The 27910-nt window shown below is 51.8% G+C and overlaps 2 protein-coding genes across 3 annotated transcripts in view; one reads left to right on the forward strand and one right to left on the reverse strand.

Annotated features, from left to right (window-relative positions):
- The window catches only part of KCNJ10 (potassium inwardly rectifying channel subfamily J member 10), a 55743-nt gene extending 27948 nt beyond the window's left edge, over nt 1-27795 (forward strand). The window contains exons 2-3 of one of the 2 annotated variants that reach the window (XM_008170352.4): nt 23209-23374; nt 23633-27236. In XM_008170352.4, the coding sequence (XP_008168574.1) occupies nt 23351-23374; nt 23633-24769 (1161 nt within the window). In that variant the 5' untranslated portion in view covers nt 23209-23350 and the 3' untranslated portion in view covers nt 24770-27236. Of the gene's footprint in view, nt 1-23208; nt 23375-23632 lie in introns of both variants that reach the window. The other variant, XM_005293756.5, reaches the window with a different exon arrangement.
- LOC101948039 (junctional adhesion molecule A-like) overlaps nt 1-27910 on the reverse strand; it is a 333339-nt gene that overhangs the window by 159664 nt on the left and 145765 nt on the right. The window lies entirely within an intron of this gene.

The raw sequence follows: 27910 nt of genomic DNA on the forward strand, positions 1-27910 counted from the left end.
CTGTGGGACTGAGGCCTTCCCCTTGCAAGGCTGGAGGGGGCTGTGGCTCAGACACTAGGTTTAGTGAGGTGCATTAAACGTCAGTTGGCAGCAGAGTCTTTATCTACGCCTGGCGCCCCCACCCCCAATGGCCATCCTTGCCTTGAGGCTCTACAGGCCAGAGGGTTGCCACCCATCTGGGTATTACCCAGACAGTCTGGGTTTTGGCTTCTGTGTCCAGGTGCCATTTAGGGCAGAAAGTCCAGTCAAAAAGAGGACCTGGCAACCCTAAATGGCACCCAAACCAAAAGTCCGGTTACTGCGAGGTGGGGTCATTAACCCATGCCAGCCCCTGCTCAGCCGAGGCTGCCTTCTACCTGCAGGCAGGCTCCTTGAGATCACCTAGTGAGTGATAGGGGGTGGGGAGGAGAGGAGAAAGCAACAGGGGTGGGGCCTTGGGGGAAGAGGCGGAGCAAGGTGGGGCCTTGGGGGAAAGAGGTGGGGCGGGGGCGGGGATCTGGGGGTCTGGTTACCAGCAATTAGAAAGGTGGCCACCCTAACTGTCCATCCCCTTCCACCAACAGTCCTCTGCCCATGAAGCTCTCCATTGCTCAGCCCCTTAGGCATTCAGGAACAGGGCTACCTTTGGTCCCTTCATGTCCCCCATCCACCAGTCTAGCAGCTTTCCAAGTCCCTTCCCCAAGCCCATTTCCCCTCTCCCCGCCCAACTCTCCCCCTTTAGGACTCTGGGAAAAGGGAACATAACCTTTGGTCTCATCTACAATCTCATACAGTTTGGCCCTTTTTCCTTGGTACAAGCATTCCCATCATGCTGTGCAGTCTGGCCCACCAGGCCACATGATTCCGTGATAATCCGCGTGACTATCCCACTCTGCAGAGAATTGTGGATGCTTTCCATGTGGCGCAATGCGTTCTGGGATATCCTCCTGCAAAGAGAACTGGGAGATTGGAGGACTGACTTCCCCTCCTTCTTCCTAGCTTGGTGTGCAGCAGGGCACCCCAGAACTCACGGCCCTCCGTCCTGCTGGTGCCGCTCTGGGCACGTGTCCCTGGGTGCTCCATCCCCAAGGCACTATGGGAGAGCGGTGTGGAATTTTCCCTTGATGCACCGCTCAGGCAGTGTGATCAGTGTGGGCGTGCAAAGACAGGCGAGACTGAGTTGTGTCATGCCAGAACTTGCCCTGCGCAGCCAACACAACAGTGTCATGAGGTTGGAGGAGAGTATCATCAAATGAAACATGAGGACGAAAGAAGGGAGGCCTTTCCACCGATTGTACTTGCATGTAAAATGTGTGTGTCACACCCCCATCTGGTGGCTTGCCCACGCAGAGGATAACAACCTACTACTTCAGCATCCAGCATCCTCTTTGGGCAGGGACTGTCTTTGTTCCGTGTTCATACAGCACCCAACATAACAGGGTCCTGAGCCATAATGGAGGCGCTTTGGTCCTACGATCATGCAAATAATAAACATCAATGACGTTGCAGCTGCCAGTTAAGGAGGTCGCCCCTTTAGCTCTGTGTTTACCGCTGAAGGTCCCAGATTAAACCCTGCCCCTAGCAGCAAGTCATAACCCTAGCAACGGTATTTCAAGTTCTGCTTTCAGGCAGGTACCGGTACACAGGTCAACCATGACACGAACTGGGCACAGTGCCAGCCCTTTTACAAACCCCGCCAGCACCTGTAGGCCCCAAGCGTCCAACCTACAGTCATCCAGAGCTCCCGGAGCGGAAGACACAGACTTGCTGCTTGGCTTATTTCCAGGCAGTTCCGGGGGCCTGGTGTTGTCCACTGCCCACGCTGGTGCATCTCGAAGGCGGTCAGCAGCAATTAGCACCTTGTTAGGCGGGCTGCGGGCCTGGCTCCCGAAGCCGCAGTCAGGGCTGTTTTCACCGGGAGCAGCTCCAGGTAGAATTCCCAGCATAGCAACAGTGTATTTCAATAGCAGCCCTGCGTGCCAATCTCTGGCTGGCCGCTCCAAAGCTCACCTTCCCGTCACAGCCTCCAGCATAGACACTGACCCACTGTCCGCTGCCCCATTGCCCCAGTGGTAGCAGAGGGGAGGGGACCCAGATCTGTCTATGGGTCTTACGCAGCCCCAAGCATAGCCTCTGAGCACCTCACAATCTTCAGTCCTGCCTCCCGCCCCCATGATAGAGGGCGGTGCTATTATCTTCATCTGACAGAGTTCATCTGTGCTGGCGGCGTAATTTCCAGCGAGGGGGGCAACCCTGGGCTAGCTCCGGGCAAGCTGGTACGCTAAGAACAGACGTGTAGCCACGGCAGGACGGGCGGGTGAGGTGGGCTAAAAAAAAAACATTTTCAAAAAAGTCAACATGTCCCATCTTGATTTTTCATTTTGAAATGGTGTTTTGCTTTCGGAGCTGGCTATTTAAATACACACGCTGAAAAACGCCCCAAAACAGCTGAATCAAAAACAAGAAAAAAGTTTTGCTTCGAGTCAACCCAAAATGTTTTGCTCGATTCCAAATGTTTTTTCGATTTGATGGAGATTTTTGAAAAAATTGGTTTGGCTTCAAATTGAATTGGATTTTTTTCCCCCCAGATCTTTTGCTTTGGCCCTGGAACTAGAAAATCCATTATTCACTCAGCTATAATCAAGTCTCATTAACTCCATTCAAAAGCAAGAGAAACTGAGGCACGGACTGAGTGCCGCAAAGCAGCAAGGGAGGTGGTGGCAGCGCCAGGATCAGCGCTCTAAGGGCTGGCTCTGGATGAGGATCATTTAAATTCCCTTTGCAGGGGTGATTGCATGAGGGGCAGGGCGATGGCACTCGAGGCCCTAGCCTGGGGGTTACACCACCAGCCCACCCCTCCACCTGCTAAAAATGACAACGGAGAGCTCTCGCTCGTCAGCTTACAGAACTACCGTGGCAGTGCAGCTGCGCCGATGCAGTGTTTGAAGTGTAGACATGCCCTTATCTGGCTCCTGTTAACATCTCAGGGCTTGTCTACACTCAGGCCCGGTCTGCACTATGGAGTTCAGTTAACACAAGGCAACTTACTATGGAAGTGTCCACGCTACAGTTTCGCTCCTGCCCCAGCCTACGCCGACTTAATAACTCCACCGCCCCGAGCAGCGTAGAGTCCTGGTTGATGTAGTTAGGTCAGTGCAGATGCTGCATTACCTACATCGACTGTTACTGGCTTCCAGAAACTATCCCACAATGCCTCACACTGGCAGTACAATTGATACGAGTGCTCCTGGTGAGGACGCTCACTGCTGACACAAGGAGAAAAGTGCTGGAATTGTGTGGCAATTCCCAATTAAGTTAGGTCAACTTAGAATATCAGGGTTGGAAGGGACCTCAGGAGGCATCTAGTCCAGCCCCCTGCTCAAAGCAGGACCAATCCCCAGACTGATTTTTGCCCCCTCAAGGATTGAACTCACAACCCTGGGTTTAGCAGGCCAATGCTCAAACCAATTTTGCAGTGTAGACATGACCTAAGTGACTTGCCCAGGTTATGCAAGGAAGCTGCGGTAGAGCAGGGACTTGACCTGGGTGCCAGGGGTCCTCTACTTCCAAAGGCTAGGCTGGCGGACAGTCATCTCCAGAGGGAAGGGGGCTGGGAGCACCCTGGCTTGAGACATTTAAAACTGCACCTGGGTACGTGCTCTGCGCACAGACTTTTTGCCCCGGAATCACTACGCAGGGTTATTTTTTAACTCTACAATTATACCCGTTCACCCCTTAGTGCATTATCCTGGTACACACCGGTGTGTTATACTGGAGAGTATGTTATACTGGTACACACTGGTGTGTTATACTGGAGAGTATGTTATACTGGTACATACCAGTGTGTTATATTGGTACTTAAAGGTACCTTGTACCAGTATAGTTTATTCCTTTTCACACTGAAGTCGCTATAGCAGGATAAGCACCTTTCTACTGATATGACAGTACCCCTCTTACGCTGTGTCTGCACTTTAAAACGCCACAGCACTACAATGTAGACATGACCTATGCCGACCAGAGGGGTTCTCCCCTGGGTGTTACCACCCCCCTGAGAGGCGGTGACTAGATCAACGGAAGAATTCTTCCAGCGATCTAGCGCTGTCTATGCCGGAGACTTAGGTTGGCTTAGCTATATTGCTCAGGGATGTTTTTTTTTCACACTCCCGAGTGACATAGCTGGGTCCGTCTAATTTTATGGCATCAACCAGCCCTTAGGAACGTGGCTCTGCTTTATCTAGACCAGCACAGTTAAATCAGTACAACTTGTGTGTGTAGACAAGGCCTTAAGGAATGATCCTGCCCTGCCCATGGGGGTATAGGGCTGGGGAGGAGGGCTGGGAGTCTAGCTGGACTCTACCAGGCCTTTTTCCAGCTCTCGTATCCATGAACCTGTTTTTTTGTTAGGGTTTTGTGACACTTTTTATTAAGCCAAAGTTACAATAAAACATGAACATCCTACACCCTATGTTACTTATTCAGGATCAAGTTAATATTCAAAGAACGCTGGCTAGATTCTGGTTTGCTGGCCGGGGAGCCCTTCTCCTCTGACAACGCTCGACAGGGCAACCAAATTTCTAAATACCTATCGTCTCTTTGGAGCTTCTCTTGTGCCCGTACTTGGGGTGAAAGCTTTTTCCATTACAAAGGCTGTCCCTATTTTATTATGCCCCAGTTCCATAGGAGCGTCACATTTTTCCAACCCAGAGTCTAGCTGCTAACAATAAAAAACAAGAAATTAATGTGTTGTTCTGTTTACAATGCAGATCCTTCCCTGGATCATTAAGTAAGCAGGTCAGGAGACGGCGAGGAAGCCAGTATTTTGTCATAAGATCAATCTCTTTAATAATTTCCCCTCAAAACCGTCTAATTCCTCTGTTCCCCTTTCCTCACAACCCCGCCCCCCAACCAAGCACCTTCCTAGTAGCAAAAATAACTGAAGTCAAATGCCATCTAGACAGTAATACATAAAAATGTTCTTCATGAGCATGTGTTTAAGAGGCAGCTCTGTGTGCAGCTCACTAACAATCAAAGAAATCCCCCAGGCCTGCACCCTCCCATTAGCTTTTATCTCTTTAGGGTTTTATTCTCCTAGATTTAGTGGAACAATGGACCATTAAGATAGTGCCAGGAGCACTGGGATGTAAAACTGCAGGCAAGCATGCTGAATGCCATCACAGGGGTGTGTGTGGCTCAGTGCCACTAGAGAGAGAGAGAGAGAGAGAGAGAGAGAGAGTGTGTGTGTGTGTGTGTGTGTGTGTGTGTGTGTGTGTGTGTGTGTGTGTGTGTGATTTAACCCTTCGAATGCTGACATTTTCCTACACCAAATCAGTGCTTGGGAAAGAGAGACTGAACAAAGGAGGTCAGGGTGCTTATGGGCCTGCTGTTTTTGGCAGTCAGGGTGTTACAAAAGCTTTGCGGGTGGGGGGGGGGTCATAGATTCCAAGGCCAGAAGGGATCACCTGTCTGACCTCCTGTAGAGCAGACCCCAGAGAACTTGCCCAAATGAATTCCCTAGGGCCAGGGCCGGCTCTGGCTTTTTTGCCGCCCCAGGCAAAAAAGCCTCCGGCCGCCCCCCCCCCAGCGCGGCAGGGGAGGGCGGCCGGAGCCCCGGGGGGAGGGCAGTGAGCCCCGGCCGGGACTCCGCTCTCCCCGGCGGCCAGAGCGCCGGGGGGAGGGCGGCGAGTCCCGGCCGGGGCTCTGCTCGCGCCGGGGGGAGGGCGGCAAGTCCCGGTCGGGGCTCCGCTCTCCCTGGCGGCCAGAGCACCAGGGGGAGGGCGGCGAGCCCCAGTCGGGGCTCCGCTGTCCCCGGCGGCCAGAGCGCCGGGGGGAGGGCGGCAAGCCCGCCCATGGCCCCGCTCTCCCCGGCAGCCGGAGCCGGAGCACCACGCCGCCCCCCTCCAGGTGCCGCCCCAAGCACAAGCTTGGTGGGCTGGTGCCTGGAGCCGGCCCTGCCTAGGGCAGAGTTTTTAGAAAAACATCCCGTCTTGATTTTAAAATGGTGAGTGGTGGAGACTCCCCCACAGCCCCTTAGCAGGTTGTTCCAATGGTGAATTACTCTCGCTGTTAAAAACGTACACCTTAGTTCTAGTCTGAATGTGTCTCGCTTCACTTGCCAGCCATCGGATCGTGTTGGACCTTTCTTGGCTAGGCTGAAAAGCCCGTTATTAAATATTCGTTCCCCACGTAGGTACTTATAGCCTGTGATCATGTCACACCCTTTTATGGCCTTTATTATTCCATGTATTCGAACCACACGCAGGGGCCCCTTGTGCTAGGCCCCGGCACTGCTACTCAAAGCATTTATAATCTAAAGGGACAAGAGAAGGACCAAGGGTCCGTCTACACAGCAACTAGACACCCACGGCTGGCTCGTGCCAGCTGACTCGGGCTCACCGGGTTGTTTCATTGCTGTGTAGACTTCCAGGCTGAGGCTGGAGCCTGAGCTTTAGGGCCCTGCGAGGATCCCAGAGCTTGGAGTCCAGCCTGAGCCAGAAGTCTATATAGCAATGAAACAGCCCCGCAGTCCGAGCCCCACGAGCGGGACTCGGCTGGCACTGGCCAGCCGCAGGTGTCTAGTTGCTGTGGAAACACACCCATAGTGACTTGCCAAGGGAAGCTACGCTGGAGTTGGGAATTGAACCTAGCTCCTGTAGCTCTCCCTAACCCGAAGCTCCAGCACCCTTCCTTGCGAGCGTCTCTACAATCCTGCTTCCAGCCTCAGTTCTGCAAACCCCGTCTTTTTCTCCCCTATGCTTCGGAGGCCATCATGGCCCTTCCCTGGCCCCTCTCAGCCCCCAGAACTATCGGAGAGGGGCCCCCGCTGCTCGGGGCGCACACTCACCTCTTGTGACTCCAAAAGCTCCAAGGCCCTTCCAGAAAATTGCTTGGAGAAGGTCCCGGGAGTGAGGTTACATGGAACCAGATCTGCCGGCTATTCACCGCGGAGGCAGATTGTCAGCTCAGATTTTGCACAATGCTTTTGGATGAATGATGGTGGGCAGAGTGGGGCTGCTCCCTGGGGAGGGGAGCCCAGCTCCTGCCCTTCCAGCTCCAACCAAGGGCACCTGGTGGGGATGAAGTGTTACCTGAAGTGGGGGGAGGAGAGGGGGACGACAGCTCAGACAAGACTCTAGCTTGTTCTCCAAAGTCTCCGCATTCATTTAAAGAAAGAACAAGCCAAGTGTCTAACTGCTGTGGTAAAGAAGGACCCCTGGAAAATGGGAGCCGAGTGTAACTGGCGCACAGGCGCCTGTCTGAGCTTGCAGAGAGCCTGAAACAATCCCTCCAAGGTGAGAGCTACCCCAGGAATCTCCCTGGGGGCGGACTCAGATGCCCTTGAGGGTGCTTTAAATGTCACCATTGTTATCTATTTCACTGCACACCGTGTGAGAAACCAGAGGGGAGACTTTTGTGTGTTTGCTGAGGGGGAGGGGAGGGAAATGTAGAGGCCTAGCCTATCAAGGGACTGAAGATGGATGCATTAAGATGTATAGGCCTTCAACAGCACATGGCAGGGCACAGGGAGTAACAGCTGGTTTCATTTTCCTGAAGTGGGGGCCAGCTTCCAAAGGTCAGAGTAATGCTGCTTTAGGTGAGCAGTTACTGTTGGGAGCTCCTGGCTACTCCAGTCCTGGTCTGACCCAGCAGGGGCCGCTGTGGGGAGTGGAGCAGGAGCGCTGGCTGTGGGGGGAGCACCGGGCTAGTCCAGTCCCAGCCTCTCCCAGCAGGGGCCGCTGTGGGGAGTGGAGCAGGAGCGTTGGCTGTGGGGGGAGCTCCGGGCTAGTCCAGTCCCAGACTCTCCCAGCAGGGGGCACTGTGGGGAGTGGGGCAGGAGCGCTGGCTGTGGGGGGAGCTCTGGGCTAGTCCAGTCCCAGCCTCTCCCAGCAGGGGGCACTGTGGGGAGCGGGGCAGGAGCGCTGGCTGTGGGGGAGCGCCCAGCTAATCCAGTCCTGGTCTCTCCCAGCAGGGGGCGCTGTGGGGAGCGGGGCAGGAGCGCTGGCTGTGGGGGGAGCTCCCGGCTAATCCAGTCCCAGCCTCTCCCAGCAGAGGGCGTTGTGGGGAGCGGGGCAGGAGCACTGGCTGTGGGGGAGCGCCCGGCTAATCCAGTCCTGGCCTCTCCCAGCAGGGGGCACTGTGCGGAGCGGGGCAGGAGCACTGGCTGTGGGGGAGCGCCCGGCTAATCCAGTCCTGGCCTCTCCCAGCAGGGGGCGCTGTGCGGAGCGGGGCAGGAGCACTGGCTGTGGGGGAGCGCCCGGCTAATCCAGTCCTGGCCTCTCCCAGCAGGGGGCACTGTGCGGAGCGGGGCAGGAGCACTGGCTGTGGGGGAGCGCCCGGCTAATCCAGTCCTGGCCTTTCCCAGGAGCAGGTATGTTGGGCAATAGTATAAAGTGCCCAGCTGGTGGGAAGCCCAGGGCCACTCCTGTCATACGATTTGCTGCCACTATTTTAACAAGGGGCTCCTACCCAAATAGCCACCCTTATGCCACAACAAGCCCTGTGTCCCAGAGGTGTGTGTGTAGCAGGACCAGGGACAAACTTTAAACTTGCTCTGCAACCCTGGTCTCTGTGCTGGATACAGCTTTGCTGGACCTAAGAATCAGGGCCATAGGGGCGGGTGAGAGCATAGCACAGGAAGTTGGGTGTAGTGGGGGAAGGATGGTATAGTGGTTAGGGGCATGGGGCTGCAATGGAGGAGACCTGTGTTCAAGTCCTTCCTTTGTGGGTGACTTTGGATAAATTGATTCTTTTCTCTGCGCCACATCCTCCCAGTCTATAAAACCGCGCCGATACTTTGCTAGCTCGTTAGGTGCTGGACAGATGACTGTGGGGTCACATAACTACTGTAACTCATGTACTGCCCTCAGCAAGCATTCAAACACCATGAGCAGGCCCCGTCAGAAATTCTGAGGGTGTGTTAAAATTCAGGGGGTGATAATAGTGGGATCTTCAGGGCTCACATTTTCCAGCTTCTCTGTTCAACCTGGAGACACATAATCCTCTGGCTCCAGGAGCTGGTGCTGGAAAGAAAAACAGCAAATATTGCGGGTCTCGCAATAAGTCCACAGCAGCTGGCGACGCTGGAAGAGGGGGCTTGGGAGGAGGCCCTGGGAAGGAAGATTAAAAAAAAAAAAAAATCTGTCACTGTGAGCACAATCTGATCCACTTGGAAGGCCAAAAATCAAGGCCGTCTGCTTGTCAGCATCCTTCTTCTTGGTGAGGGGGTGGGAGAGATGTCAGGCAGGATGAAAGGCCCCGGTGACTGGGAATGCAGCCTAACCCTGCCTTGTGCACTGCAGCCCGGTAGCAGAATATTAACACAGGGCTTCCCCGGAGCATGGCCAGCTGCTCAATGCTCCAGCCTCTCTCTTTCTTGGATGGCCGCATGCATCGGTAATTTGAGGGGACCCTCAAAGGAAAGAGACGCCGTCCTTTGAGGAGAGTTTAACAAGGGGGAAGCACAGCCATTTTGATGACTCAGCCAAAGAGGGGGCCAGGTCTGACAAAAGGGACCCAAAATGCCACCTAGTGTCCCCCACCCTCAGATCCATCTCAGCTCTACACCGCATCTGAATTATAATGAAGGGAGATTTAGCCTCACACCAGAGACACCCCTGGCACTGCTCCTCCCACCCAAGCCTGAGGAGAGGAGCCCGGTGGTGCCAACTGCAGGCATATTATGGGCAAGGACCGTTCTGTCCTCTTTCCAGCAGCCGGAGAGATGGACAGGAGCACAAAGCCTGTCTGGAGCGAGATGGGCGATCAAGCGAATGGGGTGGATGCACAGAAAGATACTTCCTGGCCCTTCTGCCCCCCAACACCGCGCTGTCCCCCTCCTTCCCCCAGCCACCGGAAAGGCCAATGAAACAAGAAAGGGCGGTGCAGGGGCCGTGTGACTCCGGGGGGGTAGGATGGGGGATGAGCCGAGCTCTTCGCTTCTAGGACAAGTTTCCAAACATTGACGCAAAGATGAAAAGGGCCTTTCTTGTTCCCTCCTGGCTTGTTTTCTGTTTGCAGGGAAGGAGATCGGGGCTGGGGGAAGCAAAGGGAGGGGGGAGCCTGGCCGTGACTCAGTCAGAAACACACATCGCTTTCTTCCCCAGCGGGTTTTGTCTCTGTCTGGTTCTATTTATCTCCCAGGATGGGGATTAGTGAAGGAAGAGAAAGCCCAGCTTTTGGGGCCTTACGTAAGATAGCAGGGCCCCCTCTCCTCCTCACGCTGGATTACCGCCTTCCATCCCCCCTCTCTCCCTTCACACATTTGCATCCCATCCTGCCCCAGTCTCTGGAGTGGAAAGACTTGATCCTTCGGTGAAGCCCTCCAGGCACACCAAGGCAAGCGGGGGACAGATGGGAGCCTCCTCAGAGCATGAGGTTGAAGTCACACTCAAGCAAGCACCCCCTTTTCTATGGGGACAATGGGGGGGAGTGGCTTCCAGTCAAGTAACAGGGGTAGGTCTGTTATATTTGGACCGAGTAGAACAGGAGATAGACCCAGACCCAGAGGGAGCTGATAGAGACTCAGTTGTCTGCTCTGGTGGTAGGTGTATTATTCAGGCAGCAAAACTGAAAACAACAGGAAAATGGGGCTTTTCACTGGGTTGGGGGAATACGCCGATTTTTAAAGGAACAGAACATCACATTCCTCCACCCTACTTTTAAAAACTTACCAAGTATACATACATTATTATGCTTTCCATGGCTATCGTAAAACACTAACAAAAAGTTGTGGGTGGACCGAGGCGTTATTCTGCCCTGGAATAGCAATATATTAAACAAACAATGTATAAGTGCAGGCATACCCCTGGTTGTCGCGCTGTCTGGGGACCACATGGTGATGGTGCTCCGGCAGTGTCCTGAACAACAGGCGCAGTCAGTGGTAAGCGATCAGCTGGCTCTGGTATGGAATCAACTGGATCTGGTACCAAAGTTTCTCCCAACAAGTCACCAAAATTAGGAGTTGTAATGGAAGGAGGTTCAATTGGAGGAGCAGAAAGTCCTGCTGGAACATTCCCAGACCCTGGTATTTACTGAGGCTGCAATTGGTCCATATGTCATTGCCATTAAATACTATTGGATAGTTTCACCACAAATAAAACTGGACCCATGCATCTTACAAGTTCTCCAGGTATCCATTTCACTCCACTGCCATAGATGCGAGTCGAGACTAAGTCTCCTACCTGAAAAGAATGATGACGCGGCTCATGTCGTCGAGCAATTTGCAGAGCTTGGGATTTGGCTACGCATGAGAGGCAACATCAGGACGAAGCCATTCCCAACAGCTCTGCAAAGATGGCTTCAAGAAAAGAGTTGCAGGTGACTTCAGGGTAGTAGCATGTAGTGTGTTCCTGCAGCAAACATGAAATTGTCCAATTTCTGCTGAGGATGCAAAATAGACTTGTTAGCTTTAAGACGTGCTTGAGTGTCTGTACAAAGCGTTCCACTAGTCCTTCTGTAGCAGGATGGATGGAGCAGAGCGTACCTCTGAAATTCTTCAGCGCAGAACTGAGGTCCATTGTCAACTGTAACAATAAACCAAATTGGCTAAACATAGGTTTGAAGATTCCCAGTGGTCTTGGTCGCTGTAGTAGAAGTCATTCTGAAAACTTCTGGCCATTTCCAATGGGCATCGACTACAACCAAGAACATATAACTTTCTAATGGTCCAGCGAAGTCCACGGGAATATGTGTCCATGGAGCCTGAGGCCACAACCATGGGTGTATCTGAGCCGGGCCGGGATCCTGCTGAATTTGCTAGCACATAATACAGCATTTTGCCTTCCTCTCAATATCATCATCATCATTCACTGGTCACCAGACACAACTCCGGGCTATTGCCTTCCTCCATACAATGCCCAAATGACCGTTGTGAAGAACTTCCATAATCCGAGACTGAAGTGATTTCGAAATGATCACTCACTTTCCCTATAAGATGCCACCACGATTCAATTGTCATTAGGGAAAATGTGCATGGAAAGAACTGCACCCACTCCATTTGGTGAAGGTTCACAATCCAGCTGCAATGGTAGCAAAGCATGAGAGTGCATAAGAATTTTGGCTGATGTCAACAGTTTCTTTGCTTCCTTAAAGACATACTTACATTCTTTAGTCCATTTCCATTTTGTCTTTGCTTGTAACAGTTCATGTAAAGGCGCCAATACCGTCACCAGATTGAGCAGAAATTTACTGTATTAGTTAAGCAGTCCTAGCAATGAAGGTGACTGTGACATGTTCTCTGGCGGTGGCACTTCAAAAACTGTCTTTTTCTCCGGCAATTTCCTTAAGCCCGTAGCATCAATTACATGTCCAAGGGATTCAGCTGAAGGTTTGAAAAACTCATATTTGTCTTCACGTACTTCCAAACGCTGCAAAACAACGTCCAAATTTTGAAGATGAGCCTCTTACTCCTTTCCTGTAACAAGGATGTTATCCAAATAGCACTGAACTCTAGTCAGTCCCTTCAGAATCTCATCCATGGCTTTCTAGAATAGGGCAGGTACCGATGTGATACGAAAAGGCATCATGTTGTAATGAAATGTACCTTTTTGTGCGTTGATTGTGAGATATTTGCAAGATGCTGGCTCAATCTCCATTTTTGGCATGCGCAGAGCAAATTCAATTTACTGAAACACCGTTCACCACTAATAGTAGCAAACAAATCTTCAATACGAGGTTGTGGACATAGTTGCATGTAAAACTGGATTCAGTGTCACTTTGAACCTCTGCAAATTCGGACTGAGCTATTCTTTATCACTGGTATGGTGGGTGTAGTCCACTTACTGTGTGAAACTGGTGACAGGACTCCAATGTTCACTAAACAATCCAAATCAGCTTCTACCAGAGGCTTCAGAACATAAGGCACAACTCTGGGCTTGCAATATTTTGGCTGGTTGTCTTACTTAACAATGACCTTTGTTAACATGTTTCTCATCTGTCCAAGCTCTTTTAAAAACATTGTGGAGTGTCTGTCCAGTATTTCTTGATGATTTCAAGCTGCTTTCATGATCGCCTTGATCTCCATCCAATCCATCTTGAGCTTCTCAAGCCAAGGTCTGCCAAATAATAATGGATACTTTCCTTCAATCACATACAAGGGTAAAACAACTGGTTGTCCATCTAGTTGAACTTCCACCTGGAGTATCCCTTTTGGGAACAACTTTTCTCCAATTTAAGTCTTCAAAATTTTGGAGGTTTCTTCCAGAGGAACTTGTGACAAAGTCTGGTGATAGGTAGATGCAAGAATCAGTGAAACAGCAGCTCCAGTATCAAGCTCCATTCTTGTAGGAACTCCTTCAATCAAGGGCATGATCCAGATGCCATCTCTGACTCCAGCTTCCGATAACATGTGTAGTGCTAGATTTGGTCAATGTCACTAGAGCTCTTGTCTTTTCCCACATTATGAAGTCCTGACTTTCCTCCTTGCTTAGGTTCAGTCTTCAGAGGTGTCGTCTTCACTGGACGCTTCATCTCTGTTGCTGGTCCACGAACTGTGTGACAGGTCACGGCAATGTGTCCTTTCTTCTGGCACTTTCTGCAAATAATTTGGCATGTCCAGCAATCCTTCTCAGCATGCATAGTTTGTGCACAATGGCCACACAGAAATTCTTTACATTGCCATGAGCCTCTTTCTCGCCAATGCAGGAAGTGAACTTCTTGGTTCACACTAAAGTCCAGAGAACCCTTCTCTACAATCTTCAGGGCAACTGCTACTTCAACAGCCTTCTTGAAAGTAAGAGCTGATACAGTCAATAACTTCTTCTGGGTCTGGTCACTGCATAGTCCAGAGACAAATTGGTCATGCAGGACATCACTTAATGGTTGTCTGAACTGACAATACTCTGACAACTTCCCTAGAGCTCCAACGAACGGTGCTAGTGACTCTCCACTTCCCCGATGTCACTCATGGAACCAATATCATTCTGCTGTCATTGATGGGGTAGGAGATAAATATTCCTGCATTGCTGCAGTAATTGCAGTCTATGTGACAGTTCTGGACACAGCTGGAGACAATAGGTCATGCAGCAGTCCATGTGCCATCAGACCCATCACTGTCGGCAAGGTTGAAACTCGTCTGTCTGGAATGGGGTCGCAAGTTACAAATTACTCAAAACGTTCAAGGTACGCTACTCATGAGCTGCAATTGTCAACTTCACCAACACTCTCCAGAAAAGTTGCCATTTTCTCTCCTCTGCTGTTGGACTTCACAGCTCCTGGACATCCCTTGCCCCAAAGAAACGGTCTTTTTTGGCCCTGCACATTCTGCCCTTGACCTGCCTCTTCTGGCTCTGTGCCATCACAGCAAGCTGCAGAATTCTTCCTTCGGCTGTGCTTGGGCTCCTTCCGCTAGCTGTAGACCCTCAGTGCAGGCTGAGCTGTTTCTCTTTCTCTGCCTGCTTGCATGAGGGCAACCAAAGGGCTGCCTACTTACCCCTCACTGTTATGTTTGCAGGAGCTCCAGGTAGCAGCTTGTTCTGTTGTTAATTGCCAGTTCCCCCTCGCTAGCTGGCTGGTTCTCACTATCCCAGCAGCAAAAGCAGCAGTTGGCCACCTTGTGCCTCTAGGTGAAGTTTCCCCCTCTTTTCATTGTATTATTAGCAAACGTTTTCCTCTTCTTGTTCAGGCAGATGCAGCACTGGGCGCTCATGGGCTAGAAATCTTTAGTCGCCAAATGTTATATTTGGACCCAGCCAAGAAGGGCTTAGACCCAGACCCAGAGGGAGCTGGTAGAGAGACCCCGCTGTTTGCTCTGGTGGTAGCTTTATTGTTCAGGCAGCAAAACCAAAACCAACATGAAACTGAGGCTTTTCACTGGGGTGGGGGGAAGTATTCAAACATTTACAGGGACAGGACATCACAAGGTAGATGGCAGTAAAAGGCAGAGGTCGGGTTAGCAGCTCTGGAGGGAAGCGCTCTCAAGGTCTGTGCAGCAGGGGTGTCCCCAGAAATTTGTCATGTGAGACACACAACTGACCCTCCCTTGTATCCACCTTGTCACCACGGCTTCCCACCACCTCCTCCCTGCTGGTTCCCCAGGTGGGCAATCACCACAGCTCCCCGGACTTGTAGCTGGTCTTGAGGCTGGCACTGAGGGCATCCTGCAGGCAGAGCAGAGGGGACACGGGCTGCTGGAAGTGGGGCAAGACCAGGCAGGAACCTTGGGGCAGGAACCAGCCCTACAGCAGAGGTGAGGAGGAAAGGCACTGGGCACCCCTCAGCCCCCTGTTGTTTGGCCCCAGAGTTCCTCTGTCTAGAGATAGAGTGGGGAGGGGCGGGGCTGGGAATCAGGCCTTCTGGGTTCTGTTCCCAGCTCTAGGGATGTATCTACTAAAGGGGAGCTGGCCTCGCTGAGTCTCATGATATATAGTGGCGGGTTTTGAAGCCCCAAATTCTAGAACCAAGAAAGTGCAGGAGAATCTCAGTCTGCACTAAAGGAAGCGTACGTGTCTAGCCCTCGTGGCTGTGGAGAAAAGCTTGAAAATGTGATGGGAGGCTCAGAAACCAGAAGGTAAATAGATAGTGCTCAGCATTTATTAGTTTTAAAAAATGATGATTTCTAAGCCAATCTCGTGATTTTGGAGGGGAGGGGGAACTGGCTCACAAGCTTTGAAAAACTCAGGGTTGGAATAAAACCCAGGAGTCCTGGCTCATAGCCCCCTACTTTAACCACTGCCCTCCCCAACCTGGGACAAGACCCCTAGAGTTCTGACTCTTAGCCCCCCCAGACACTTTAACCATTAGTCCCCACTGTCCTCCCCAAGCAGGGAATAGAACCCAGGAGTCCTGACTCCCAGCCCCCTACTTTAACCACTAGACACTAGCTGTGAGGTACAGGAGGCAACAGGGGGGCAGAGTTCCGGGGTTAAAGCAGGGGAGTTGCAGCCAGGAGGCCTGGGTTCTGTTCTACTCTGGGATGGGAATGGATTTTTTGTGTGGACTTAAGTGAGTCACAGCGCTTCTCCATGCCTCAGTTTCCCCTTCTGTAAAACTGTGGGTGCTGATGCTGCCCTTTTTGGCAAAGTGCTTTGAGGTCAATAGCTGAGACATGTGAACATGTGTCCGGCAGCCTGGTAAGTAGCTGGTGATGGCGAGGGGCATGGGCCTGTAGTTTTGCATTTCACAGCCAGATATTTCCTCTCGCTAATTACGTGTTCCCAATGCCTTCAATCACTACCCCCAACCCTTTTCAGCTGAGGATCCCAGAGCACTTTATAGACACCGCACAGCAGCCCTGGGAAACTGGTCTCCCATGGTGCTAGTGGGGAAAGCGAGGCGCAGAGTGGTTACAGTAGCAGAGCCAGGAACAGCACCCAAACATCCTGCCTCCCGGGCCGGTGCTTTAGCTGCAAGATCAGCTGTGAACTCCTCTCCAGTAAATTCTGAAGATGCCTTTGTGCCCGGCATACTCTTCCATTCCAATGACTGTGTTAGCCAAATGGAGCTGTCTTCCCCGGTTACTCCTCAGCCGGGCGGTGAGACAGGATTTTAGTGTGCGAGGCGTTCTGGGTGACAGGCACCTGCGGGGGATTCGTGCGCCTGCACTCTCATGGCCCGGCTCCTCCTCTGGAGCAGTGAGGAAAAGTGACGGTAATGAAAGACGAGAGGGAGAGGGAGGGAGAGGAGCGCTCTTGGGGTGAAGGAGCCTCGGCTGCCCGCCCTGGTGAGGGGAGGCCTGACCTAGTTAGGGCATCTCGCAGGCCGGTGCTTTATGGGTCCTGGTATCGGAGGGTCCCAGAGCATGTGACAAACAGAAAGGCACCCAAGGCTCCCTGGGGAGGAGGGTAACTAGCAAGTGACTGATGTGGCCCATCAGACACACCCACCCCCCTTCCGAAAGGGGTTCAGACATGACAGGAGGGATGGAGAGAGAGGTGTGTATGGGGATAGTTAGAGGGACAGGTACATAGATGGGGGCGGTGTCTGGGGATAGATCAATAGGTTTTACAGGCTGCTACTACGGCTGGATTTCGCACCGTGCTGCATGCAGATCCTAGCCACGCCCTTCTCCCAGCGGGGAAAGGAATGACCAGGCCTGGGCAGTGGGCATGTGAAGGAGAGGGAAGCTGTTGTGGCCAGTTGCAGGTGGCAGGAGTTGCAGAGGAGAAGTGTGTGCCCCCAGCAGAGAGGCTGTGGGGAAGTACTGGGAGGAGGCTGGGGCAGCCAGGAAGAACAGGAGAGAGATAAGGTCCAGGGGGCCACCAGCAACTCCGTGGCAGGGGTGGTTTAAGATCGGGGGGCCTTTATAGCTGTTGGGTGGTCCCCGGGGGTGAAACGAGTTTGTCGGGTCTCAGTCTGGTTCCTAGCAGGCGAATGTCTCCCGCACAAAAATCATCTTCCCAAGCGGCAGCCAGGTTTGCTCCATCAGCAGGGACAGCAAGAGCCGACCAGGTCAGAGGGACTGAGCTCCCCCTTCAGCCCTGGGGCTGGTCTCTCCAGCGCATGGTCAAGGTTCACTGGTGGAGGGGGGGTGAGTGGCGGCTGTTGTTATTGGGGCAGATATTGTCACCCCTCTGTTGGCAGGTCAGTGTCCCATAGGAGGACTGATCAGGGCTGCAGAGACTGAGGACTTTTTAATGTAACTCATTTATTTACACTATATGCACCGGTCCTAGGACAGCGGCGTCCCAGATAGCAGGCAGGCAACCCCCTTCTCAGGCGTCTCAGCCCAGGCACCCACGCCCGGTTCCCAGGGTGTAGCTCTGCCCCTAGGCCTGATTGTAGTTAGAGAGATTCCACCAAACTGACCTACTGCTTGCAACAGCTCCCCCAGAATTCAGCATCACCCCCAACTAACGCCACTCCTATGACTGTGCAAGAGCGCCACCTGGTGACCCCTGCCAAAACAACAGCAATCTCAGTAAAACCAGGCCCTAGACCAGAGCCGTGGAGTGGAGCCTGATTCTCCATCACCCGGCACCTGTGCACCTCAGGGCGGTGTTTACACCAGTGCAAGGTAGGGGTAAATCAGAATGGCAGCATTTACTCATGTAAATGATGACAGTGATGGAGAGTAAGGCCCACTATCTTTCAGGATGCCCCTAGGAGAGATTCTGGGAACTGCAGGCTGCTGGATCTTCAGTACCGATACATTGGTTGGAACAATAATTAAAGAGACATAACGCAGAATAGTCCAAAGTAGTTCACAGGGTGAAAAGCCAATGGGAAATTTTGTGATCACCGCCCCTGATTGGCTAAGAACTGCACACAGCTAATGTGTGCTAGTACATCCTCCCTTATCTTTGGTTCTCCACTCTCCTCCCTGCCCCCTGCAACCTCTCTCCAGCCACTTCCTTGTTGTGCCCACCTGTTTTGCCTTGTCTTAGACTGTAAACTTCTTGGAGTGTTACTATGTGTTTGTACCAAAATATTCCAGTTTTCATAGAATTTTTTTTTTAATCAGTTTTCCAGGGCTGAAATCTGAAAAAAATTGCAGGGTGGTTTTGTTTTGTTTTGTTTCTTTTTTGCTTTTCAATGAAAACCTGGAATTTTCATAGGGGAAAAAAATCTTCTGCCAACCAAGCTGTAGTTTCAAGCTGATTTAGTTTAAGCCCCTTGTGTGGACGCTGTTAAATCAGTTTGAGTGGCTTATCGTGATCCAGAAACTTGGGTTTGAACTGGCAGTTTAGGGATGAAAGGTTCAATGGGCCAAATTAAAGCCCTGGTGTAACCCCCTGAGTTCTAGGGACTGATAATAGGGATGGAATTGCCTCTATATCACATCACATCCATCCTGTTTTATGGGTCGCTTCCACTGACCACCCAGGTCGTGCTGTTCACATGGCTCCCAGCGATCATGTCAATTACAAGTGGTCACGTGGATTTCCGTGGCTTGCAGAACCTCTGCCCAGTCCACGGAACCGGACACAGGCGGGTTAGAGTTTTGCCAAGCAACTCTCCCCACCAGCAGGAAATGAACATTGATGTGGATTAGCGGGGGTGGGGGGCGAGAGAAAAAAGCAAAACATTTTCTTTTCACTGCAAATTTCCGTGCCAGCAAAATGGCATCGAGCCCCGGCTGGGAATCTGTCAGCTCTTCCCCGCCAACCAGCTGCTTTTCCTGCAAAGAAACCTCCCTGACAAACTTCGTATATGTACACACCACAGTCAGCAGATGGACGGGAACCCCGACTCCTGGAGCTGGGGGGAGTTCAGAGCGTGCCGAATTGAGCGTGGAAAAAGGCAGGGCCTGGGTGCTGCGCTGGACTCACCAATATGGGGGAAGGGTTATAAAGCTGCAGCCTTTTGCTTGAGAATGCTCACAGCGTAGCTTGGTGACCACTTAAACTGCTAGCGCTTAAGTGGCGAAGAGGCCCTGTGAGTCCAGGTAACTCTGGGTGCACACTTGCTATCTAGTCACACTAAGCCTAACTGAAACGGCTGCCAAATGCCCCCTCCTGATACTCATGGGGGTGTTTAATTGCCGTGCAAGTCCTTCTGGCTCAGGGCCCGATCCACAGCACGCTGAAGTCAGTGGAAAGACTCAAATTGACTTCAAAGAGCTTCGGATCAGCTCCGTAGCGTGTTCAGTCATATCACCCGTTAGGGGGCCTCCCTAAGGGTAGACGGCCTTGCTTGACAACCTGGGAATTGGACTGGGGTCACCTCTAACAGGCAGCCACCCACAGCTGGTTCCTCCATCAGGGTCGGGGCCGGTGCTTATGCAGCTCCAGGAGTCGGAGTTCCCGTCCATCTGCTGACTGTGGTGTGTACATATATGAGTTAGAAACTAGCCGCCCTGGTGGGACTCAAGCCCTGAGAGGCGTCCGCTGGCTGGGAGGGGCTCGTCTAACTGCATAACGCACTGGGGGTGCTACTGCGTCGGTTCCCCGCTGACGGCTGTGCGGTGTGGGCTGCATAACCAGGGTGGGAGAGACAGCTGAGAAGTGGGACAGCCTCACCCTAAGAGGCAGGATGGGCCAGCGGTTAGAGAGCTGGCTGGTGGCCTGGGCTCAGTTCCCTGCTCTGCCTCAGAACTCCTGGATGACCTGGGGCAAGTCACTCCGGGCTTGACCCACAAGGATATTTAGGTGCCAAACTCCCACTGGAGGCTCTGGGGACAATGGGGATCACAGCACTGCCGCACTGGGTAATGAGGGCCGGCTACATACTAGACGGAGGTAGGATCAGAGTCACCCGCCCCTGCTGGCCTGGTCTGCAGCCAGCGTTATCCCACTACAGATGTTGTGCTGTGAGTAAAGTGAGCAGGGGTCAGAAGGGTCACATGGTCCTTTTCTCTCCCCCTTACTGTAAAAGCTGCACCATCACCCTCCTTCTCATCCTAACTCCCTGAGCTCCCCCTCCTGTTCAGCACTGTGTACTGCAGGTACTGCTCTATGTTATCCCTGGGAATTCGCTGCAAAAGGAGAGCTCATCGGCTGGCGAACAACCTCGTGGAGACTTGAGATACAGGACCAGGGCAAAGCCTTCCTTAAGCCAGTCTAAGTTAAAGGGGGCTCAGGGTAAAGTCTTAGGGCAGCTACTCATGAGATCTGCTGAATAGTGGACTAGACTGGGAATCAGGAGATCTAGGACAAGTCACCTCCTCTCCCACGCCTTGTCTGAAATGCTTTGGGGCAGGGACTGTCTCTGTGCCTGTACAACACCCAGCACCACAGAGCCCTGGGCTCCAGCTATAATAATAACAACGCCAACATATCAGCTAAAGTGCCCAGCTGATAGTGGGGTAGGAAATCTGTGTCCGGTGAGAGCTTTCGCAGCTATGGTTGGGCCTCTGACATGTGGGTCAATCACTATCAGGCCGAAGATCTACTTATCCGTGGTGGTTATTGATCTTTCTACACTGCCTAGTTAACCAATAAGAACAATACCATGTACAGTATCATGGGCAGTGGTGGGGTTAGAGTGACACTTTCTGGGGAAAATGGGGAAAGGAGGTTTGGAGTATCTATTATTATTATTGAGGGGACCGGGACACAAGAATGACCTGATTTTTTCCCTAGCCCTTCGTGAATTCACAGCGTTTAAGGTACCATTAGATCGTCCCCTGTGATTGCCTGTATCCCACAGTCCTTACGTTTCACCTGTTACCCCTGAGCTAAGCCCAGGAACTTGTGTTTGGCTCAGGCACATCTTTCAGAAAGGCAGCCAGGCTTGACCTGAAGACCAAGAGATGGAGAACCCATCACTGCTCTTGTTCTAGAGCTTCGTTACCCATCACTGCTAAAAACCATGTACCTTATTTCTAATTTGAATTTGTCTGGTGTCAGCTTATTGGCTCGTATCATGCTCTGCGAGATGAAAGAGCCTTTTAGTACCTGAGATTTTTCTCCCTGTGAATCATAGAATATCAGGGTTGGAAGGGACCTTAGGAGGTTAAGGTAGGCCCAATCCCCAGACAGATTTTTACCCCAGTTCCCTAAATAGCCCCCTCAAGGATTGAACTCACAGCCCTGGGTTTAGAAAGCCAATACTCAAACCACGGAGCTATCCCCTCCCCCTAGATACACAGTAATCAAGTCGCCTTTCGGTCTTCTTTTTGACAAGCTAAACAGGTGGCACTCTAAGCCCCTGCTCAGAAAGAGGCCAAGGTAACTCACCATCAAAGCATCTGGTGACCTCCTGCCTCCCTTGTTGCTAGCACGCTGGAGCAGAACTGATAGGAGCGACAAATAAAACGTGTAGGGGGGAAGACTAGGAATTAAATGGTAGAGGAAGGTTGGTCCTGGGGTCTGTCATGGGGTCCACTCACCACAGCCGCGCCTCCTGCTGGCTGTCACGGGGATTAGCTCTGCCACCCCGTGTGCCCTCTCCTGGTGTTGCCTCTTCCGTCGTCATCTCCACCTGCAGCCCAGTGCTCTCAGGGATTCACATGTACTGTACAGAACTGCCCGGATGTGCATCATAGGCCCTTTACTGCTAATGGCTAATGGAGATGCCCATTAGCTCAGGTTGCACAGGCATGTACTGGCAGAGAAGGAGATTCATATCTGGCTTCCTTCCCATCTTGAAAGGGATGATCAGCCACTTCCATCCCTCTCCAGCCGCAACCCCTACATCCTTTCCTGGACCAGAAAGCCATGTGTAGGCTGTGTGTGGTGGGTGGGGGGGAGGGAGGAGGATGGGGAAAGTCCACTGCACATATGCCCAGCCCCCTCCTGCACCAGACTGTGGAAAAATTAATTCCACCCGAGGATACTTTGCAGCTCCACACCCTTAACCTCAACACACACACCTTGAGGGGGTCCTGTTGGCAAAACAGGGGAAGGCTTCAATGATAGATAGATAGATAGAGGGGGTGTATGGGGATAGATAGAGATCGAAAGAGATGAGTGTATGAAGAGAGAGAAAAAGAGAGAGGTATAAATGACAATCGTTCGATAGCTAGATAGATTCATATGGTAAGAGACAGACAGTGTCTGCGGGTTCGTCTACACTGCAATAAAAGCCACACAGCATCACGTCTCGGAGCAGGGTCAAATGACTTGGGTTTGAGGGGCTATAAATAGACGTTGGGGCTGGAGCCTGGGTTCTGGGACCCTGACCCCGGCCAGGTTTCAGAGCCCAGGCTCCAGCCCCAGCCCCAACATCTGCGCTGCCGTTTTTAGCCCGACGAGCCTGAGTCAATTGACCCAGGCTCCGAGACTCAGTGTGGCGGGTTTTTCTTTGCAGTGTAGACGGACCCTTTGGGTGACATGCTGGCCCTAGTGAAGTCAGCAGGAGTTTTACCATTGACTTCAATGGGGCAGGATTCCCTCTCTCTGTCAGGTAGGTATCTGGATTGTTCGGTTTGTCGGTCTGACCGGCAGATTAGATCCGACACTACTGAAAGAGACGCTGACTTTCTGCTTCGCCCACTGGCCTTGTAGAATTACAGTCATGGCCCATCTGCTTCCAATTACAGCATTTAACAGCTGACAATGAATTTGAGGAGATCACATCCGTGCCTGGGTATTTAATCCCTGTGTCATTCCCCATTTGAAAAGCTGGCACATTTGGTTTCATGACACTACACAGTGGGAACGAAAGAGGTCTGCGCATTGAGTTTATCAGGGTAAGTCACTTCAGTTCTAGCAAACCTACGAAGAACTGGTAGGGTTGTTGAAGAAGAAGAAGAAAAAGAAGAAGGATTGGATTCTCGTTGCGCTAGGAGCTGTACAGACTGTCCCTGCCCAGAAGCGGTGTAGAATCTAAAAGAGAATGTATCACTAAGTAATTTATTATTAAAACTAATAGAATCCTGCCCCCTTGTGGTTAATTTGCAATTTTCTCTTGCAGGCTTCTCCAGTATTTGGAGTGTGCGGGGGAGAAAGACTGATAGTGAGCCCAGGAATCAGAAGGGCTAATAAACACACTACAGTGCCCCTGGTGGAGATAGAGGGCAGGATCTCAATCACAAAGATCCCACGGTGATCACTGAATGAAACATTTAACATTCCTAGAGGTAACAGCGAATAGAAACCGCCCCTTGTCTCCCTTCCGTACAGTTGGCTAAAGTGGCAAACATTCATTAGCTTTAATAATAAATTACTTAGTCACACATTATCCAACCCAGCAATCCGCATACAGGCTGTCTGCCTGTCTGTCTGTCTCATCCAGCTGCTGTCCACGCTCAGTCCCAACGGCCCTCGTTTGAGTCTGATCTCAGCCCACCCTGAGGTGGCTCCTAACCATGTCCCATCCCTTTTGCCCTCTCTTCCAGATGACTTCTGCCACTAAGGTGTATTACAGCCAGACCACCCAGACCGACAGCCGCCCCCTCATCGGCTCCGGCCTGCGCAAGCGGCGCGTGATGACCAAGGACGGCCGGAGCAACGTGCGGATGGAGCACATCGCTGACAAGCGGTTCCTCTATCTCAAGGACCTGTGGACCACCTTCATTGACATGCAGTGGCGCTACAAGCTGTTGCTCTTCTCCGCCACCTTTGCCGGCACCTGGTTCATCTTCGGGGTGATCTGGTACCTGGTGGCCTTGTTGCATGGGGACCTACTGGAGTTCGACCCCCCGGCCAACCACACCCCGTGTGTCATGCAGGTACACACGCTGACTGGAGCGTTCCTCTTCTCCCTGGAGTCCCAGACCACCATTGGCTATGGCTTCCGCTACATTAGCGAGGAATGCCCCTTGGCCATTGTGCTGCTCATCAGCCAGCTGGTTCTCACCACCATCATGGAGATCTTCATCACCGGCACTTTCCTGGCCAAGATCGCCCGTCCCAAGAAGAGAGCGGAGACCATCAAGTTCAGCCAGAACGCGGTGGTAGCCCAACACAACGGCAAGACCTGCCTGATGATCCGGGTGGCCAACATGCGCAAGAGCCTGCTGATTGGCTGCCAGGTGACCGGCAAGCTGCTCAACACCTACCTCACCAAGGAAGGGGACTGCGTCCGGCTCAACCAGGTCAACGTGGACTTCCAGGTGGACACGTCTTCCGACAGCCCCTTCCTCATCCTACCCCTCACCTTCTACCATGTGGTGGACGACTCCAGTCCCTTGCGGGACACAGCCCTGCGCACGGGCGAAGGAGACTTCGAGCTGGTGGTGATACTCAGTGGCACGGTGGAGTCGACCAGTGCCACCTGCCAGGTGCGCACCTCGTACCTGCCTGAGGAGATCCTGTGGGGCTATGAGTTCAGCCCGGTCATCTCCCTCTCGGCCAGCGGCAAGTACGTGGCCGACTTCAGCCTGTTTGACCAGGTGGTCAAGGTGTCGCCCCTGTGCTGCGTCCACGAGACGGTGCGGTTCGGGGACCCTGAGAAGCTGAAGCTGGAGGAGACCTTGCGAGAAAAATCAGAGCGGGGGGGCAGCCCCCTGAGCGTCCGCATCAGCAACGTCTGATCTTGCCTACCCCACACTGAGCTCCAAGGAGAATTACTTCAGCCTTTCTTTTTAGCTGGTTGTTTCCCCTGGTCTTTCTTTCTTTCTTTCTTTCTTTCTTGCTTTCTTTCTTCGCCTCTCCTTTTTTCTTTCATTCATTTTCCCCCTTCCTTTCCTTCCATGTCTCACGGGGCAACTCCAGTACTCCACTCTTTTTAGGAATGCACCGGAGGATGGCAGCTTTAGTTCCCCCAAAAGTGCCACTCCTGCCCTCACTAGGTCCGGGAGCCCCTGGGCCCAAGGGAGCAGCTGGGATGCAACTCTTCCTTCCCCCGTGCCAAAGCATTTTCCAATCCCTCCTTTTCAGTACCGTGGTGATGGCAACATGACTGGGAGCACCAGGGCCTCCTGGGGGACAGCTGGTCACCAGCCAGGAGGACTGCATCCTCCCACCACAGAACACAGATTCTGTAGGGTGTGGGGGGGTAACTCTGCCTTCGAACTGACCCCATCCTCGCCACGCAGACTCAAGCCTAATGCCCAGCTAACCTGCCAGAAAAAGACAGAGACGGTGCCAGGTGGCCCCAAAAGAAGCTGGCACCTCCCTCCCCTGCCCAGGACCTAGGAACATAGCAATGGCCACACTGGATCCAACCAAGGACCCATCTAGCCCAGGAGCCTGTCTCCTACAGGCCAGCACCAGCGTCCTCAGAGGCTGAAACTCTGTATCAATGGAATAAGCTGTCCGTGGGGAAGTTTCCTCCTGACCTCCACTGGCCCTGAAGCAGATGGGTGGATAGCCCCTTCCAAAGCTCTTGGTTGTTTTCTTAGCTCCTTAGTCTTCCAACTCTGGATCTTCTTGTTACACAGAAAAAAGGCCCAGTCCTTTTGCAAAAACTGCTAAGCTCCTGGCCTCTATGACCCTTGTGGCAGTGAGTTCCACCGGCTCCCTGTGGGGAAAAAAACGTTTCTGTTTAAATTTGCTGTGGGGAGATTGGGGGTAGGATTTTGCCAGCAGAAACAATTGATCTCTGAGACCCCTCCCCCCAAACTGTCTCCATGGGAATGAAGAGAGGGCAGTATGAGGCTTTGAAAAGAGAAATGGTTCCAGCTCAAAACACCTTCTGCTGTCCACGGGCCTTCATGTGGTCCAGGGTGCTGGTCTATTTTCCTGGGATGTTGTGCACACAGTATAGGGTCATGACAGGAGATTAATCCCCTTTGCTTGCTTCTCAGCACCAGGGATAGCTGGACCCAGGGCTGGCAGAGCCACACACAGACCTCAGAGCCAGCAATTAGAGAGACTGCACACTAGGTCTGTGTCCCTGCTGTCAGGCAGCACCAGCATCCAGTGCTCATCACCCCGGGTTCCTCGCTCAGACCTCTCTGGGGATTTTCATCGCACCTGAGGGAAGTTGCACTTCAACCAGAACCAGGCGCAGTTTTTGCATCATCAGCTTGTCCACTCAATGGTTATAACACTGTCAGAAATCTGGCTTGGATTTCACTGCTGTTATCACCAGGCTGCAGGCTTGGGAACACCCGGCGGTAGTCGCTCCCGGCCACTGCTGCCTGCGCTCAAGGAGAATCCTCATCAACTCTTAGCAATACAGGGTCTATGATGGGTGCTCAAGCAGTTCTGATTCCATCCAGAAGAGAGCAGCGGGGACAGACACACCAGCCAGTATGAATCCCCTGCATTGAAGCTGGAAACCAGCAATACCGCAGTGAAGTTAAAATGAAGGTGGACACTTACCTCTTCTTTGTACCCGAGCCCCAGGTACAGGCATGCAGCTTAGACCCAGCCTTACCTCCACTGTCCCAAATAGACCTGCTGTTTTCTCGTTCTTTATTACTGTAAATTACTGACATCAGAAATGCTGAATCCAGAAGCTGAGGCTATGGGAAACCTGATCGGTGTTACTGAAATGTTTGATCCCACTTCATCCTAGGCTCTCTGATCTGCCAGCTATCGCATCCGAGCTTTGTCACACATTTCAAGGATCAATGGTTCACAGCCGGGTCTTGGAAGTCTGGGAACTGAGCGGGGACATTATACACTGATCTGCAGTACTGTGTCTGTGTTAGGGTGCCATTTGAAATTGATTTTGTTCCTGCCACATGGTCCCCGTAACAGTTTGCTCATGGGTCAGTTTCTTTCATTTAAGGGTTTTGGAGGGGTTTTTTATGATAGTTTTAAAAAGAAAAAAACTTCATCAAATATACACTGACAAACATACACAGTGGAGGAGCTCTAGATTGAACAGAATAGATCTTCTAACTTTTTAAAAGGCAGAGGACTATTCAGGGAACTACGTGTTGGCTGATTTGTTCTCTGCTATGTGAAAACGAAGTGAAACAATGTTTAATTTTCTGTCTCCCTAGAGTCATGGTATCGTGTAAAAATGCCGACAGACTAGTTTAGTTTATTAACTGGAGTGATGGTAATAGCTTCCACAGAGAGTTCTTTTTAATGAGTTAAGAGTTTGGTTTTTTTAAAAAAAAAACAGAAAAACAAAGCTTAATATTTATACAGCAGCCAGTAACAGTTCAGAGCTATTTTGACATCGCTTTTAACATGGCACACATTGTGCATTACAAAATCCCTAGTGAATAACTGCTACAGAGGCACTTTCCAAAGCTGAATATCAGAGTTGTTCTGCTATTTCCCTTTGCAAAATACCAGCAACGATTTGATCACATGATGGAAATGTCCCACAGAAAACACCACAGTCTGATAGATTATCTCTGCTATGATCTCTGGGTTGGTTCAAAAAACTCACAGGCAGGCTCAGATTATTTTAGGGTGACCAGATGTCCCGATTTTATAGGGACAGTCCCAATTTTTAGGTCTTTTTCTTATATAGGCTCCTATTACCCCCCACCTCCTGTCCCGATTTTTCACCTTTGCTGTCTGGTCACCCTAGATTATCCATTAAATTCTATCTCCCCCTGTTCTGTTTCTAGAGCTCAGTGTTGGTTTCATCCCTACAAAACCATACAGAATTTTTCCCATCAGGGATATTAAAGTACAATTATTATGCCCTGAACTAGCTACCAGTCAGTTTCAGCGCTGATATTCCCTGAATGCAGAAAAAAATTGTTTGTTTATAACCATGTAACTTATGAATGTCAGTTTCACATCCATTCCTATCCCTTTAG

This window comes from Chrysemys picta, chromosome 20 (assembly GCF_011386835.1).
Source record: "Chrysemys picta bellii isolate R12L10 chromosome 20, ASM1138683v2, whole genome shotgun sequence".
In the NCBI taxonomy this organism is placed as follows: domain Eukaryota; kingdom Metazoa; phylum Chordata; order Testudines; family Emydidae; genus Chrysemys; species Chrysemys picta.